The 17,857-nt window shown below is 43.2% G+C and overlaps 1 protein-coding gene across 1 annotated transcript in view; it reads right to left on the bottom strand.

Moving 5' to 3' along the window:
* NEB (nebulin) overlaps positions 1-17,857 on the bottom strand; it is a 149,868-nt gene that overhangs the window by 68,637 nt on the left and 63,374 nt on the right. Inside the window, exons 65-87 of the mRNA XM_054380962.1 lie at positions 17,509-17,613; positions 17,223-17,330; positions 16,472-16,783; positions 15,559-15,762; positions 14,604-14,708; positions 14,352-14,459; positions 13,904-14,215; positions 12,530-12,733; positions 12,055-12,159; positions 10,942-11,046; positions 10,537-10,848; positions 9,422-9,526; positions 9,079-9,177; positions 8,228-8,329; positions 7,938-8,045; positions 6,154-6,465; positions 5,670-5,774; positions 5,480-5,584; positions 3,801-3,905; positions 2,613-2,726; positions 2,418-2,525; positions 1,546-1,743; positions 1,125-1,229 (exon numbers count right to left, since the gene is read on the bottom strand). Coding sequence (XP_054236937.1) covers positions 1,125-1,229; positions 1,546-1,743; positions 2,418-2,525; positions 2,613-2,726; positions 3,801-3,905; positions 5,480-5,584; positions 5,670-5,774; positions 6,154-6,465; positions 7,938-8,045; positions 8,228-8,329; positions 9,079-9,177; positions 9,422-9,526; positions 10,537-10,848; positions 10,942-11,046; positions 12,055-12,159; positions 12,530-12,733; positions 13,904-14,215; positions 14,352-14,459; positions 14,604-14,708; positions 15,559-15,762; positions 16,472-16,783; positions 17,223-17,330; positions 17,509-17,613 — 3,546 coding nt within the window. The remainder of the gene's footprint in view (positions 1-1,124; positions 1,230-1,545; positions 1,744-2,417; positions 2,526-2,612; positions 2,727-3,800; positions 3,906-5,479; positions 5,585-5,669; positions 5,775-6,153; positions 6,466-7,937; positions 8,046-8,227; positions 8,330-9,078; positions 9,178-9,421; positions 9,527-10,536; positions 10,849-10,941; positions 11,047-12,054; positions 12,160-12,529; positions 12,734-13,903; positions 14,216-14,351; positions 14,460-14,603; positions 14,709-15,558; positions 15,763-16,471; positions 16,784-17,222; positions 17,331-17,508; positions 17,614-17,857) is intronic.

The raw sequence follows: 17,857 nt of genomic DNA, 5'->3' as shown, positions 1-17,857 counted from the left end.
GAAGTTGTTCCTGCTGACTGCAGAGTGGGGGGGTTGGACAAGATGACCTTTGAGGGTCCCTTCCAACCCAAATCAATCTGTGAAAATGAGCTAGAAATTCCCTGCCAGTTTCCCTTAGAATCAGCTCTGGATAGCTGAAGCCCAGGATTACAGCCCTGTTAAGATCAGCTATAAAAGTGACAGAACATAGAAGAGAAATACTTAATATATAGCCAAGGAACTAAGGGATAAAGAAAACTGCATATCACTTTGGAGCAGCTAGTAGGCCAGGAGTACAGGCAGCAAGGCAAGAGACATTGTTTCCCCTCCATAAATGCCTCCTCACTGAGCTATCTTGTGCACAGGGTGGCATACAGGAAGGCAAAGTCTTCTTCTCACTGTTAGAAGCCACAGCTCCACTGTCCATACCTCTAAGCTTTCTGCTCTTTCAATAAGAAAAGCAATCATGCCTCTACAAGCAAAAGTGGAACAGTGAACAAAATACTTCTGATGTCATAGGAATGACTTTGTTCTGCTTGGTCAGTCCCAGAGAGTCATAAATATAAGAAAAAAAGTCTTTAACATAGAAAATATGTACTTTTTGGGGGAATGGACATGAGGCCAGCAATGGGCACTTGCAGCCCAGAAGGCCAGCGGCAGCCTGGGCTATATCAAAAGAAGTATGGCCAGCAGATGGAGAAAGGGGATTCTGCTACTCTGCCTTGGTGAGACCTCATCTGTGATGCTGAAGCAGGTCCAGAGGAGGGCCTCAAAGATGATCAGAGTGCTGGAGCACTTCTCCTACAAAGGCAGGCTGGAAGAACTGACTGGAGAAGAGAAGGCTCTAGGGAGACCTTAGAGCTACATTTCAGTATCTGAAGGGGACCTACAGGAAGGCTGTGGAGGGACTGTGGTAATAGGACGAGGGGCAATGCTTTGAAATTGGAGCAGGGGAGATTTAGGAAGTTCTTCACAGTGAGGGTGGTGAAATACTGGAACACGTTGCCCAGGGATATGGTAGAGGCCCCGTCCCTGGAGACATTCAAGATCAGACTTGATGTGTTCCTGCTCACTGCAGTGGGGTTGGACAAGATGACCTTTGAAGGTCCCTTCCAACCTGATGCAATCTGGGAATCCATGCTTACTTGGCTCTGGAGATCATAGGATTTCTTTGCCTGCACGATTTGTGGAGTATCCCAGACATAACATCCAATTCCTTTCAGCCAGTTCAAATCATCTTTATACACCACCTATATGGAAGAAAACAGACTATTAAGTCAGGAAGGCATTTACCTTCTGCTCGGAGAAAGCAGTATTTCTTTCTTCTCTACATTTAGTATCTTCCACTTGTGCAAAACTCAGTGGAGAAGGTTACTCCTGAATCTGAACCAGGCTCATTCAGTAACTCCAAACTATTTGGAAGCTTAAAGACTTGATTATTCATTTACTATTTAAATACTATGGAAAACATAGGAAAGCGTTTTATATTAAAAAAAAAAAAAAATCAAACCCAACCAATTACATGGAAGGCAACTAAAATGTCAAACAACTAAATGAAACACATACATCACTCAAAATTTCCTGGGCTTTTCTGGCTTGGATAACATCATTCTCTTCAGGTGAACAGCTCCACTGATGGAAGTAATGTCGGTATTCAAGGTCACTGAGGATGTACTGGCACTTCTTGGCTAGCACGTGGTTCATCATGTCACTTGGAATATGGACATTTGTCTTGGTGTCCTCATAATTCTTCCTGTATGCCAACTGAAATGGAAAGATTGGGGAAAAGAGAAGACAGAATAGTGGTTGGCTGAGTCATTTTGACTCTAAACAGGCTACAGGTTATAGCACAAGCTGAGGTGTGTTTTTGGAACATCTAAGGCATAGATTTAGAACATCCGAGGCGTGGTTTTGGAACATCTGAGGCACATTTTTGGAATCCTGGCTCAGTGCTACCAGGGAAGGGCCTGAAATTGTGACAAGGAAGTTTTAGGATGGATATTAGGGAAAAAAAATAATCTTTACAAAGAGTGGTCAGGCTTTGGAACAGGCTGCCCAGGGAGGTGATGGCATCACCATGCCTGGAGGTGTTCAAGAAACCTGTGGGCATGGCACTTTGGGACAGATTTTAATGGCCATGGTGGTGTTGGGTTGATGGACCTGATGATCTTAGAGGTCTTTTTTAACCAAAACAATTCTATGATTTAGTGGTTAAACTTCCATGGGATTCAACAGGATGAAATCATAACTTTGATATTAACCATCATTTACTCTGATGAGGTTCCAGCAGGACAAGAATGACCTTCTAATAATAGCTGGTGGGAAAATTAGCAAGACTTTAAGTGATTCTGTTAACCACTGCATTATTTATATTTAAATATACCACACAAAAACAAAGAGGAAGGAAAAAGCTCCAACAAAACTAAGTCTCTGCTTACCGCGCTCCTTATTTTCTGGAATTCCAGGGAGTGAACCACGCTGGGGAAATCACCAATCTCCTTCCCAGCCAGGTAATGGCCTTTCAGCTTCTCATATATGGCCTTATACTGACGCTGCAAAAGTATTCATGAGGCAATGTTAAAGTTCATTCTAATAACACAGAGGGGAAAGAAGGGACAGAATGGAACAGTAACACTGACCTCACTGTTGATGTAGTTTGCATGCTTGGCTCCTACCACTGGAATGTATTTCTCATCCAGGGTATATCCAATGGGCTTGCTGACTTCCCAAGCTTTTTTGTAGAGTTTCTAGACAAAGCACATACAGCTTTTGATTAAAAAAAATCCATTATACTTTTCAAGAAAACTGACTCTGCCATTTATATGCACATGGAGTATGCTAGATTGGGACACTGCTTAGCACCAGGCTTGGTAGACTTAGATACTGGTTGGACTCAATGATCTTAAAGGTCTTTCCCAACCAAAAATTATTTTGTGATACTAAATTAGTAGCATACTAATAGAGTAAGTCCTTATTCCATGAATTGTCTCAGTAAAGCAGATGAAGAATATTTATTCTGGGCACTTACTCATTGTGTGTAAAGCAGAATGAATAACACAGAGTAAGTGTTCCAGTTCAGGAAAGTACCCGAGCACAAAACCTGAGCTGATCTCTGCTTGCTAAATTATATTTGGAATTGAACATTTCTCATCCAGAAGAGTAATAAAAATCTCCCAAACATAGGTATGAACTATTGCTTAGAAGTGTAGTCTAGAACTGACATCAATCATTTTATAGCTACATGCTCAAACTGTGAAAAATCTCCAATATTATTGTTTCTTATAAGAGCATTAACTGTGTCAGGGGCAGTTTTTTAATATGTGTTTTATTAAATATTAAATATCTTGCCCCTCAGACTAAATCATGAAGCAGCTACTCATATAAATGAGGGTTACTTTCTCCAAAATTAGAGGTTTTCAATTATAATTATTAAAACTACTGAAAAGTAACTGCTTAACAATGTAAATAATCTACATTTTTTCTCTCTTATTAAAAAATAAATTAAAAAGTCATGAGTAGTCTTGGAAGATATCATTACATGGAATTATAAAGAGAGTTTGTCACACAAACTTTACTACTACCACTACCTCCTTTACTGCTACTACTACCACTACTTCCAAACACCACACAGCAATGCTTTAAGATCAGTTCAATAAGGAAAGAAATTATCTAAATGATCCAAACTGAGAGTGACTGAAGAATAAAGAGATTAAATCACTTTCCTAGACTAATGACAGAAATAGGACAGTTCCCTGAGGTCCACTCCACATTCTGCTCCTTTCAAAAGAAACAGCTTCAAGCTGAGTTAGATGAAATCTTACATCACTGTAGAGTAAGGCCATGTCCTTGGCATGGTTCAGTGCAGGAGTATCATCAGACCCAATATATTGACCTTTCTCAAGGTTAAATGTCTCTTTGTATTTTAGCTACAAAAGAAAACACACACAATGTTAATTCCACAGGAGGAATCCATTATCCCAACTAGCCTCAAGAGGAATTAATTATCCCAACTAGCCCCATCCATTAGAAATAAACATTAATTTGCTGTTGTTATTATATCTTCATGATACGACCAAAGGCAGAGTCCACTTGGAAGCCTGTAGCCAGTGGTGTTCCCCAGTACTAGGTCCAGTTTTGCTCAATACCTTCATCAATGACCTGGATGAGTGGATTGAGTGTACCCTCAGCAGGCTCACTGATACAAAACTAGGGGAGGTGGCTGACACCCTACCAGGCTGTGCTGCCATCCAGTAAGATCTGGACAGGGTGAAGAGCTGGGTGCAGGTGAACTTCATGAAGTTAATAAGGACAAGTGCAGAGCCCTGCACCTGGGCAGGTGTAATCCAAGGCACCAGTACAGAGTAGGGGTCATCCTGCTGGAAAGAAGCTCCATGGAGAAAGACCTTGGCGTCTTAGAGGACAGCAAGTTCTCCATGGGACAACAATATACCCTTGTGGCCAAGAAAGCCAATGGCATCCTGGGGTGTGCATCAAAAATATGTTCAGCAGGTCTAGGGAAGTTCTCCTCCTCTACTCTGCCCTGGTGAGACCACACCTGGAATACTGTGTTCAGTTTTGGGCTGCCTAATTCAAGAGAAACAGGGACCTGCTGGAGAGAGTCCAACAGAGGCTATGAGTGTGACTGGAGGACTGCTATGAAGAAAGAGTTTGGGGCTGTTCAGCCTGGAGAAGAAAAGGCTGATGGGGGATTTTATGAATGTCTATGAATATCTGAGGGGTAGTTGTCAAGATGAAGGTGCCAGTCTCTTTTCAGTGCTGTTCAGTGACAGGACAAGGGACAATGTGTACAAGCTAGAACACAGGATGTTCCACCTCAACACAAGGAAACACTTCTTGAGGGTGGTGGAGCCCTGGAGCAGGCTGCCCAGGGTGGTTGTGGAGTCTCCTTCTCTGGAGACTTTCAAGATCCACCTGGATTTGTTTCTGTATGGCATACCCTAGGTGACCCTGCTTTGGCAAGGGGTGTTGGATGTTCTCTGGAGGTCCCTTCCAACCCCTACCCATTCTGTGATTCTCTGATCATGTTGTGCAGTACATTCCAACCACTGTAACACACAGGCAAATACCATAGCACAAAATCTGCAGAGAACTCTGGTGAAATGAAATGTACTAATTAACAAATACAGGTTAGTAGCAACACCAGGAACTCCACCACTATACAACTAACTGCTGGTTCAACACAAACAGGACTCAATTTGAAGGTATTATGAGCAAAAATCTAGAGAAACTCTAAGTAAGGGACATGCTTTATTCTATCAAAAAAAAAAAAAAAAGAACATTATTGTGTTGTTAATTTATATCACTTTTTACTAACCTTATTTAGCCCAGTAAGTCTGTTACTTATGAAGCATGCACATGGACACACACACATAAGGTTAAGAAGAAGAACCAAGAAGGTTAAGCAGAGCAGAGCTTAGTAAAAGCAATTAAGTCATTACTGATTCTAAGCAAGCAATAGAATAGCTTAAGGAGTACATACATCGCTTTGATTGACAGAGTTCATCTTTGCCAAAACAATGTCAGGAGTGTCAACCACACTGGTATATTTGGAGAAGTTCTCAAGGGCTTCTTTTGTGTATGATCTCTGCAAAGAAATGAAAGATATTTTGTACACACTGTGCATAAAACAAAAAAACTAATTGCAAAACTGCTTGAATATTTTCTCTTACCTTATTTATCAGCTCTTGTGCATTCTTAACTTTCTTATGTTCCACCGAATCCAGAGGAATCCAGCCAATGCCACGAAGCCATTCCAAATCAGATTTATAAACATTCTAAATCATAAAAGACAAATCAAAAAGGAAATAAATTCTTCAATTCAGGATGACATTTTTTCAGCCTTACCTAATATTGACAATACACTTGGAACAAGCTAAATGGACTTAAGTTGTGCCAGGGGAGGTTTAGGCTGGATATTAGGACAAATTACTTGAAAGGGTGGTGAGGAGTTAGAACAGGCTGCTCAGGGAGGTGGTGGAGTCACCATCCCTGGAGGTGTTCAAGAAGCACTATATCTTCAGGATATAGTTTAGTGGTCATGGTAGCTGGGTTGCGGTTGGACTTGGTGATCTTGAAAGTCTTTCCAACCTTAACGATTCTACTATTCTGTGATTCTAAGTGGAAATGACACAGTAAGTCTGTAACAGCACTTACATCACTTTGCAGGTCATAGGCCTTCCTCGCCTGGATGCAGTCGTTCTGGTCAGGGTGGCAAGTCCATTCACGCAGGTACTGGCGGTACTCAATGTCGCTCACCAGGTTCTGACCTTCCTTTGCTGCTACAACTGACACCATGTCTGCTGGGATGTGGATTTTGGACTTTGTTTTCTGATAGTCTGCCTTGTACAACCTGTCATTCTGGATCTCGCCTGCGTGCTCAAACCACACCAGCTTGGGATCATCTCTCATACTGGGAACTCCGACGTAGTGCCCTCTCTGTTTGACGTACTCAGCTTTGTATTTAAGCTGGTGGGAAAGGGAAGGAATAGGGATGAAATCAGCACTGGTTGTATCTGCTCTGGGTTTAGCCTGTGAAGAGCTATGGTTTTGTTAAGACAAAAAAAAAAAAAAAAAAAAAAGGTGCTAGAGGGAGCTCAACTCTCATCTTCAAGTTTTCACTACAAGATAAAAGCATGACACAAACAGCAGTGTTACTTTGCATAGTCCTCCCACTCCAAAAAAAAGGCAAATTTCTAGACTAATATGCTACCATTTTCCAGTAAATATTATTTTCCACACAAGAGGAAAGACTTGTTAGAAAATGCTTCTTAACAAAAGCTGTTTTCCAGCTTGATTTTAAGCTTGGTAGGAGACTGTGACTAGTCCCCAGAGCCCAGGTTTGGCTGGAGGTTGTAGGCAGCACCTTGAGGCCTTGAGCAGCTGAGTCTAGCTGAAAGGTGTTCCTGCTCATGGTTGGAGTTGGAGTAGGTGATCTCTAAGGTCCCTTCCAACCTAAGCCATTCTATGATTCCCAGTGCTTCTTCAAGAGCTACAAAGATGTTGAGGGGACTGCAACATCTCTCTTATGAGGAAAGACTGAGAGAATTGGGGCTTTTCAGTCTGAAAAAGAGAAGACTGAGGGGGCAATCTCATCAATACTTATAAATACTTAAAGGGAGGGTGTCAGGAGGATGGGACCAGTCTTTACTCGGTGGTGCCCAGTGACAGGACAAGAGGTAATGGACACAAACTTGACCATAACAAGTTCCATCTAGACATGAGGAGGAACTTCTTGAATTTAAAGGTGACAGAGCCCTGAAGCAGGCTGCCCAGAGAGGTAGTGAGTCTCCATCTCTGGAGACATTCAAAACCCACCCAGATATGTTCCTGTGTGACCCTCTCTAGCTCTCTCTGCCTTGGCAGGGGGTTGGACTCAATGAATTCCAGAGGTCCCTTCCAACCCCTTCCATTCTAGTATTCTGAAATTAGTGCATTTAGCCTCAGTTTTGTAACAAATGTTGTAAGAAATGGAGACTGTCTGAAGAGTGGATGTTTGCTTAAGGTATTTACATCACACTGGTGTGATAAATTGTATACTCAAACTAGAATCATTTCAACATTCATGTGAAGAAGTTTAAAATGTAATGTGCATGCTAGCTTACAGTTTCTCAAGGAGAAAGCCTACATAATGTGCCTGAAAGTGAAATCAGAGCTAAATACTTTTATCATAACATCAGTTATTTAACATTTATAAAATAAGGTTTTGAAAGGACAGTTTCTAGAGAAAATGAAGGTAGAAAGGAGAATCTGGATCTGTTAAGCCTCACAATTACAAAGATGTCTGGATTTTTTGCAGGACAGTGGACTTCATGGGTCATGAAAAGACTACTGGGTGTTACCCCTAATGGAAAGCTTTCTCTGTCTGTTGTTGAACTTGCAGGGCTTTTAACATTTCCAGGTTCCCAGGCACTTGCTTTGCTAATGAGAAGAATTATTACCTCACTTTGGACCTCATTTGAGCGTTTGGCATGAGAGATCTGCACACTGTCAGGAGGTAAGAGGTAACCAGTGGCTTTTTCTTTCTCCCAGTTTTCCTTGTATAAATTCTGTGGAAAACAAAAGAGAGGAGAAGTATGATAATGATTATCATACTGAAGTGATCTATATGAAAGTGTAAGAATAACAAATCCTTCCTTTAGGATCTTCTTAATAAGGCAAGTTTTCTACACTCCTCCAAAGAGTTTTTCATGTGAGTTATTATCTCTGCTGTCAAGGAGAGGCCACATACCTGATTAAGAATTCTGGCTGCCTCTCGAGCCATATCCAGCTGTGGTGTATCTGTCAGAGTATAATGTGACTTGGCCTCGTTCCATGCTTTGTGGTATTTAATCTAGAACAGAGAAAGAGATGACTACTTTGCAGCACCACCATAAAATTAGGAAGACAGACTATCAAGACCCATATTTTATGCATGAAATAATGCATAACCCTCAATTTGGAAGGTTGTTAGGTGTGATGCACAAAATACACATCCAAATATGTGGGTTTTTTTAAAAAAAGAAAATTATACAAGACAAGAAATCACAACATTGCTCAGAGGCAATTTTAAAAACTTGTTCTAAGTGGACAGGGAAGAATCTTCAGAAGTCAGCATTTGGTCTGCAGGGAGGTACAGCAAACTGCAGGCAAAAACATTTGAACAAGGGCACAAGATTTTGGGCTTTTTAAGAAAAAAATCTCTTTGCTCAGCATGATCTCAGTCTTGAAAAATGTAAAGAACAGCAAGCTGACAGCACAGCAACTTTGCTCATCTTTATTGTTACACGGTAAAAAGTGTAAAATTATGCTGGTGTAAATGAGAAGGTTTAAACATTATGGTTTCTAGAGTGCAAGTGGCTATTTATGTTCATGTTGACAGTGATTCTGCTTGAGGAACTTATTGCCTTATAAGTGATTGAGATGAGCTAAGTCTTGTCCACCTTTATGCCATAGATTCATGGAATTCACAGAGACTGATTGAGAATTCTTGTGTGTAACTTATGGAAAAAAAAATCAAACAAATACCCTTTTAAAGTTAAAATCCTATCATGTAAATTTACAGGTCAGTTTAACAGTCCAGAAAAGCCCCAGCAAACTCACCTGACTAAGAATTTCACCACTATTCTTTGCTGTGATATAATCAACTCTGTCTGCCACTGGAGTAAACGGAAGGGTTTCAGCTTTGGTACGATACTTTCTCTACACAAGAGAAAAGAACAGGCAAGATTATGTTGGACTATTCCCTAGCTAACACAGAAATCCTGAAAACACAGACCAGAAAGATGACATGGAAAAGAAAACTCTCCATACACAGAATGAATGCTGTGGAAATAGTCCAGTTCTATTTTCTTGTTTGGAAAATGCAGCTGTGTTTAATCACCAAAAATACTTCAGATTGCAAATAGTCTTAAGAAAATGTGAGTCTGGAAAAACGTTTTGTTACCTCATTCAAGAGATCTCCAGCATATTTGACATGGTTGATTCCAACTGAATCATTGGGCAGCCATCCAATACCCCGCAGCCATTCTAAATCAGATTTGTAAACAGCCTGGGAAAACAAAATGGGGGCCATGCTGTGAGCTACAGTTCCCTGTACAACCCAGTAAGATTCATAACTAATGGTATTTACTTCCACTGGTTAAGAAAGGAGCAGGAATTCCAACATGAGCTCTACTTCTATATTGATCACACTTCAAGCCTGGCAATGGATAACAGTGGCACATAACTTTGTATTCCTAATAAACAGCAAAGCCAGTGCACTGGATTCAGCAGAATTCCACTACTTGGGGCTGGAGCTGACTAAAAGCAACAAAGCTGATGAAGGGTTCTGAAGAACAGGCCTGGTGAGGAGCAGCTGAGGGAACTGGGGGTGTTTAGCCCGGAGAAAAGAAGGCTAAGGGGAGACCTCATTGCTCTCTACTCCCTGAAAGGAGGTTGGAGCCAGGTTGGGATTGGTCTCTGCTCCCTAGTAACAAGGACAAGAAGAAAGGGACTTAAGTTGTGCCAGGGGAGGTTCAGGTTGGATATTAGGAAAAATTTCTTCACCAAAGTGGTTATCAGGCATTGGACAGACTGCCCAGGAAGTTGGTGGAGTCACCATCCCTGGAGGTATTTAAAAGACACACAGATGTGGTGTTTAGGGAAATGGTTTAGTGGTAGTGGCTTAGCAGTAAGCATGAGATTTTGAACTCTAAGCAAGCAGTTGGACTTGATGATCTCAAAAGGCCTCTTGCAACCTTGACAGTTCTATGACTCTATGATTCTAAGTGACAGAACAAGAGGAAAGGGCCTCAAGTTGCATCAGGGGAGGTTTAGGTTGGATATTAGAAGAAACTTCTTCACTGAAAGGGTTCTCAAAGACTGGAACAGAAGGCTCAGGGAAGTGATTGAATCCTTATCTCTGCAGGTGTTTCAAAGACACAGAGATGTGGTACTGAGATTTGGTAGCTAGATAATGGTGGGAGCTGATGCTCTTAAAGATCTTTTCCAACTGAAACACTTCTGTGATGCCAAGAAGAGCCAGTGTAGCCATTAAGGTGAACCTTCACATCGACTCACATCGCTCTGGAGGTCGTAGGCTTTCCTAGCATGTATGACATCGTTCTGATCCGGGAGGCAGATCCACTGACGCAAGTAATGCCGGTAGTCGATGTCACTGACCAAAGCCTGACCCTGCTTGGCCTGAACGATGGACAGCATGTCTACTGGCAGGTGACACTGTGTCTTCCATTTGGCAAAGTGCTTCTTGTACTCCAGATCGCTCTGAACTTTGCCTATGCCGAGGGCAAACTGCATTTTGGCGTCTTCCTTTGCGTTTGGAACTCCAACGTAATGTCCTTTCTGCTTCTCGTGATCCAGTTTGTATTTGTACTGGGGAAAGAGCAAAGAGCACCATCACTACCCAGTCCTCATGCAACAGCTCCTAAAGCCTGTGAGGAGCTAGAAGGACCTCCTGGCACTTACGTCACTAGCGATTTCTCGAGATGCTTTGGCTGTCTTGATGGGGATTGCATCTGCCCTCAAATCATAGCTGGTCTTCAGCTCATCCCAATCTTTTATATACATTTTCTGAAAAGACAGCAGAATGTCACACATATGCTAAATGCTCTGGAACTTGCTATTCAGGAAACACACATTTCACAGCCATGTTGGCTGAAATACCGTGAGAATTTTTGAGCATTACTCCTGCTCCTAGCCAGAAATACTGCTGAAAATCATCCTGCCTCTCAAATATGGATAGTGAAAGTGGTGAGACCCTGGAACAGATTGCCCAGGGAGGGCATGGATACTTCCTGCCTGGAGGTGTTCAAGGCCAGTTTGCATGAGGCCAGTTGCATGAGCAACCTGATTGAGCAGAAAGTATCCCTGCCCATGGTATGGGAGTTGGAATTTGATGGTCTTTAAGGTCCCTTCCAACCCAAACCATTCTATGATTCTGTGAGATTCACATGACTTAATCTTCAGCTTTGTAAGATCTTAGAATGTTCACATCTCCCAAGGGAAGCGGCGATTTCCCCTACATTGGACAGTTTTAGAACTTGGTTTGACAGGTGAGGGGACTTCTTAGTCTGGAGAAGAGAAGACTGAGAGGGGATTTAATAAATGTCTATAAATATCTGAGGGCTGGACGACAAGAGGGAAAGGACAGCCTCTTCTCCACTGCACCCTGTTATAGGACTAGTGGTAATGGGTATAAACTACAACACAAGAGGTTCCACCTCAACATGAGGAAGAACTTCTTCACTGGGAGGCTCACAGAGCACTGGAACAGGCTGCCCAGAGGGGTTGTGGAGTCTCCTTCTCTGGAGATTTTCCAGACCCATCTGGATGTGTTCCTGTGTGACCTGTGCTGGATTCTATGGTCCTGCTCTGGCAGGCGGGTTGGACTCAATGATCTTTGGAGGTCCCTACCACACCCTAACATCCTGTGATCCTGTGAGCTACACCATCACCTAGAGAGGTTGGACCAGATGATCCATGGGGCCACTTCCAACTTGGAATTCTGTGATTCTATGCAGTTTACAGGATACACAACATTGTTTTACAGAAATGTGAAAAAAAAAATGATAAGTATACCTTGCTGCAGTTAACAGCATTACTCCTGGCTAGGTTGATTTCAGGTGTGTCTGGCATAATATGGATCATAGTCTTGTCCTTCTCCCAGGCTTCTTTGTATTTTTGCTGTGAAAACAGAGCATTTTATGATATTTTCTATATGGAATCTCACTTGTCAATAACATAAAATCCCATAAATCTCTCCCAGATTATCTCTAAAAAATAAAATTACTGGAAAAGTGTTGAACTTGACTTAAAATACCACCAAACAATTTGATATTTTCACAGTGAAATATCTCTCTAGCCGTGGTGGAGTCACCATCCCTGGGGGTATTCACACAGCATGCGGACCTGGTGCTTAGGGACATGGTTTAGCTTGACCCTTCAGTCCTGGGTTGAAGGTTGGACTGGGTGATCTTTGAGGTCTCTTCCAACCAGATATATTCTGGGATGCTGTTTATAACCTCAAAACAACTTGAAGAAGAGTGCAACGTACAATGCTGACTTGCTCAGCGTTGGTTTTGGCTAGAAGAACATCTGGAGAATCAACCACACTGGTGTACTTCAGGCTGTCAATCGGCGTGCGATACACATTGTCACTCAGGAGATCCTGGGCCTGCTTCACTCTCTTAATCTCTGGGGAATCATTAGGCAGCCAGCCAATTCCACGGAGCCATTCCAAGTCTGACTTGTAGACAGCCTACAGACACAGTCAGAAAAGAAGAAAAGGAAAACTTGATGTTTAAAATGACCACCTTCATTATTTGAAACTATATAAAGCAGCAGGGGTCTTAGGAAATGTCTGATTAAAATGTCATCCAGTACACATTTAGATGAATCCTTTTCATAATCAAGAGGATGTTCAGAGTCATAAGTAAAATACAATCTGGGAACTAGGTTTTAAGTCGTTAATGCACCACCAAGATTTTCTCAGACTTCACAAGTTTCTACTACCATGAGGGTGGTGAGACACTGGAACAGATTGCCCAGAGAGGTGGTAGAAGCCTCATCCCTGAAGGTTTTTAAGGCCAGGCTGGATGTGGCTCTGAACAACCTGATGTAGTGTGAGGTGTCCCTGCCCATGGCAGGGGGGTTGGAACTAGATGATCCTTGAGGTCCCTTCCAACCCTGACAATTCTATGATTCTATGATTTCTCAAACAACAGACATTTGGAAATGTGTGGACATGGAACTTTGGGACACAGTTTAAAGGCCATGGTGGTGTTAGCTTGATGGTTGGACTTGATGATCTTAGAGGTCTTTTCCAACCAAAATAATTCTCTGATTCTAAACCTTGTGAAGTTAAATAGAGGGGAAACAAGTGAACCAAATTGCCATTAATGATGAGTGCTAAGATCTTAAAAGAGTCTTCCTGCCCCCTTCACAATATATATTCCTCTAGTCACTTCGGTTTACAAGTTCAAGCAGAAAAAAAAAAGCAAGCGTTTAAGACTAGGCTTGAAAAGGCCTTGAGCAACCTGGTCTAGTAGGAATTGTCCCTGCCCATGGCAGGGGGTTGGAGCTAGATGATCTTTAAGGTTCCTTCCAACCCAAACCATTCTATAATTCATGAAACCATCAAACTCAGGCTGCCATACATTAAATATAAGCTGGATATTAGGAGGAAGTTCTTCACAGAGAGGGTGATTGCCCATTGGAATGTGCTGCCCAGGGAGGTGGTGGAGTCGCCATCGCTGGAGACGTTCAAGAGGAGGCTGGATGAGGCACTTAGTGCCATGGTCTGGTTGATTACTTAGGGCTGGGTGGTAGGTTGGACTGGATGAGCTTGGAGGTCTCTTCCAACCTGGTTGATTCTATGATTCTATGAAATAGCACAAATAGCAACCACCACATCCCTGCACATACTCACATCACTCTGTAGGTCATAGGCCTGCCTCGCATGGATCACATCGTTCTGGTCAGGCAGACAGGTCCACTGGTGAAAGTACTGGCGGTAGTCAATGTCACTGACCAGTGTCTGGCACTCCTTGGCTGCCTGCACTGCCAACATGTCCACTGGCAAGTGGATCTGGGTCTTGGAGTCATTGTAGGCCTTCTTGTAGAGTCGGTCGTTCTGCAGCATCATGGCACGTGCTGCCAGTGCCAGTTTGGGATCCTCCTGGGCAGTTTTGCACCCAACGTAGTGGCCTTTCTCCTTCTCGTGGGTCAGTTTGTACTTGTACTAGAAACACAGAAACAGTGTCAGCAGCCACATATCGCTCACCTGGATACAACTAAGAAAAGGCTTCCAGCTTACTAAGCTGTCAATTCTTTGATCTTCAGCTGGACACAGGAAGCACATTAAGAGAAGACTGTACCTCACTACAAATGTCTCTGGAAGCCTTGGCATGTTTGATGGGAATGGCATCAGCTCTGATGTCATAGCTTTTGGCCTTGGCCTCATCCCAGGCCTTCTGATAATGTTTCTGAAAAGAAAATCAATCATGCTCGTTAGATGCAGTCAAGACTTACTGGTACCAATACCTTTTCTTAAAGCCTGCTCTGGAAGAGCACTTTTCTTACTCTTGATCTAATAATGCTTCACACACAAAAAGATTTTTTTCTCTTACATTGCTGATGTTGAGAGCGTTGACTTTGGACTGCAGCATTACAGGGGTATCAGAGGGCACAGAAATCTGTGTCTTGTCTTTATCCCAGGCTTCACGATACAGACGCTGAGGAGAAAGGAAGCACAATGACATTTCACTATGGTTTGGTCAAAGAAAAGAATCCACCAAGAGGAATAATTTGTTAATACTGGTTTGAGTTAGTTCCTAATTAGTCATTTCCAAAGCAGAAGCTGTACTCTCCACTACAAAGAAAAATAAATGCCCCATGGAGAAGGACCTGGGAGTCCTGGTGGATAACAAGTTATCTATGGTCAGCAATGTGCCCTTGTGGCCAAGAAGGTCAATGGGATCCTGGGGAGAATTAAGAGAAGTGTGTCCAGCAGATCAAGGGAGGTTCTCCTCCCCCTCTGCTCTGGTGAGGCCACACCTGGAATATTGTGACCAGTTGGGGGCTCCCCAGTTCAAGAGGGAGAGGGATCTGCTGGAGAGAGTCCAAAAGAGAGCTACCAGGATGATTAAAGGACTGGAGCACTGCCCTGTGAGGAGAGGCTGAGAGCCCTCAGGCTGTTTAGTTTGGAGAGGAGAAGACAGAGAGGGGATTTAATCAATGTATCTAAATATCTGAGGGCTGGGGATCAAGAGGGAGGGGACAGGCTCTGCTCACTTACACCCTGGGATAGGACAAGAGGCAGTGGATACAGACTACAGCATAGGAGGTTCCACCTCAACATGAGGAGGATCTTCTTCAGTGTGAGGGTCACAGAGCACTGGAACAGGCTCCCTAGAGGGGTGGAGTCTCCTTCTCTGGAGACTTTCAAGCCCCATCTGGATGTGTTCCTGTGTGACCTGTGCTAGATTCTATGGTCCTGCTCTGGCAGGGGGGTCGGCCTTGATCTTCAGAGGTCCCTTCCAACATCCTGTGATCCTGTGAAAGGCAACTGCAAGCTGAGCTCACATCACTGATCTGTGCAGCGTTGATCTTCGCCCGGACAACGTCTGGCGTGTCGGTGATGCTGGTGAATTTCAGCTCCTCCGGCCGCGTGCGGTACAGCCTCTCATTCAGGAGCTCCTGGGCTTTCTTTGCTTTGACCACGTCAACAGAACCTTCTGTCAACCAGCCGATGCCTCGCAACCATTCCAGGTCTGCCTTGTACACGTTCTGTAAATAAACCAAGGGTTAGTGACACTGCAGGGAGAACTCCGAGTGCAGAGATGTTTCACACAAGGCTTTCCCCAGGCTCCTTCTCCCACAGCTACACAGCAAGCAGTCAATGAGTCTGTGCTGTACCAGGTCCTTCCCACACACGGCTAAGCCCTTGATGTGCAGAGCAAGGACATTATTTGCATTATTTGTCTTTTAAAGATACTTGCTCCATGCGTATCAGTGGTGCCATCTGCAACCAAACATTCTGCAGCAGACCAAAAATCTGTCGGAAACATGCTTCCCTTCCATGTGAACTGCCCAGAATATTTCTGGCCCCTAAGCTGAAAACATTACAGATCTGGAAAGGATTACAGATCACAGAATGGTTTGGGTTGGAAGGGAATTTAAAGATCATCTTGTTCCAATCCACCTGCCATAGGCAGGGACACCTCCTACTAGACCAGGTTGCTCAAGGCCTCATCCAACCAGCTTTGAGCATTTCAGGCTTGGAGCCTCCATAACTTCTCTGGGCAACCTGTTCCAGTGCCTCACTACCCTTGTGGTGAAGAATTTCTTCTTAATGTCTAGTCTAAATCTAGCTTCTTCCAATTTGGATTAAAATAACACATCAAGACTAGCTGCAGGCTCAGGAATGTGCATTTGAAAGGATTTTTGGCCAGTGACACAGCTGCCATAAAGCTTTCCAATAGTTACTCTCACTCACATCACTCTGTAGGTCATAGGCCTGCCTCGCATGGATCACATCGTTCTGGTCAGGCAGACAGGTCCACTGGTGAAGGTACTGGCGGTAGTCAATGTCACTGACCAGTGTCTGGCACTCCTTGGCTGCCTGCACTGCCAGCATGTCCACTGGCAAGTGGATCTGGGTCTTGGAGTCATTGTAGGCCTTCTTGTAGAGTCGGTCGTTCTGCAGCATCATGGCACGTGCTGCCAGTGCCAGCTTGGGGTCCTCCTGGGCAGTTTTGCACCCAACGTAGTGGCCTTTCTCCTTCTCGTGGGTCAGTTTGTACTTGTACTAGAAACAAAGAAAGAAATATTAGGAGAAGTAGTGACTGAGGGATGAATTTTCCATCATTTCATCTTGCTACTGATCACAAATGTGACTCTGGGATGAATTTCCCAGAATTTCGTATTGCTGCTGATCACAAATTTGTTTTATATGCTATGAAATATCTAGAGTTTAGAAATGCTTAACACATTTTTGTTCCCCTGTTTTTGTTCATTTTCATTCTAGCTTGTTGTAGGTTGCTTTTTTTAGTATTTGCTTAATGTCAGGATTTGGAATTCAATATTCCTTTTGGAACCTGTTGCCCATTTTCTCTCTGCAGTGAATCCTTTGTTAGTAGGCTTGCAAAGTGATTCTGATACATCATGACTTGTTAAGTTGTACCTAGCTTATTAGTTCATTCTTGATTCTCAAGTTAACTGAAAAGAAATGTAAAGGAAGAACATACATCACTTGCAATATCTCTTGATGCCTTTGCACTTTGGATCGGAATTGCATCAGCTCTCATGTCATAACCCTTCTTCTTGGCCTCTTCCCAGGCTTGTACATAGAGTTTCTATGCAAAAGGAGACAGAAAACAGCTTCTCAATAATCTGAAAGAATTTCTAAATCTCAGAGGTTCTTTTTCTTACAACTTTCATGAATGATTATTTGGGAAGATTATATTTTGGTTAACGAAATGATACTTCATTTCTGAGTTGCCATGACTTTAGCCTCTGTTTCAGTGTCCTTACGTTGCTGATGTTGGCTGCGTTGGCCTTGGCTAACAGGATGGCTGGCGTGTCAGGCATGACGTGGATCGACGTTTTGTCTGCATCCCAGGCTTCGGTGTACAAACGCTAGGAGAGAGGAAAACAAATTCCTTCAGCAAGGTCCTTCAATGCCCTCATGATGGAAAGACTTCAAAGCTGAAAGCAGTAATTATCAAAAATATATCCTCAAAAGGAGAGCACTCTACTCTGCCCTGGTGAGACCACAGCTGCAATCCTGTGTCCAGTTTGGGGCTCCCCAGTTCAAGAGAGACAGAGACCTGCTGGAGAGAATCCAACAGAGAGCCCTGAGGATGCTTAGGGGACTTGAGCA

The sequence above is a fragment of the Indicator indicator genome, chromosome 5 (genome assembly GCF_027791375.1).
Source record: "Indicator indicator isolate 239-I01 chromosome 5, UM_Iind_1.1, whole genome shotgun sequence".
Lineage (NCBI taxonomy): Eukaryota > Metazoa > Chordata > Aves > Piciformes > Indicatoridae > Indicator > Indicator indicator.
The sequence above is the reverse complement of the archived record's forward strand: the minus strand, read 5'-3'. Positions and strand labels throughout refer to the sequence as shown.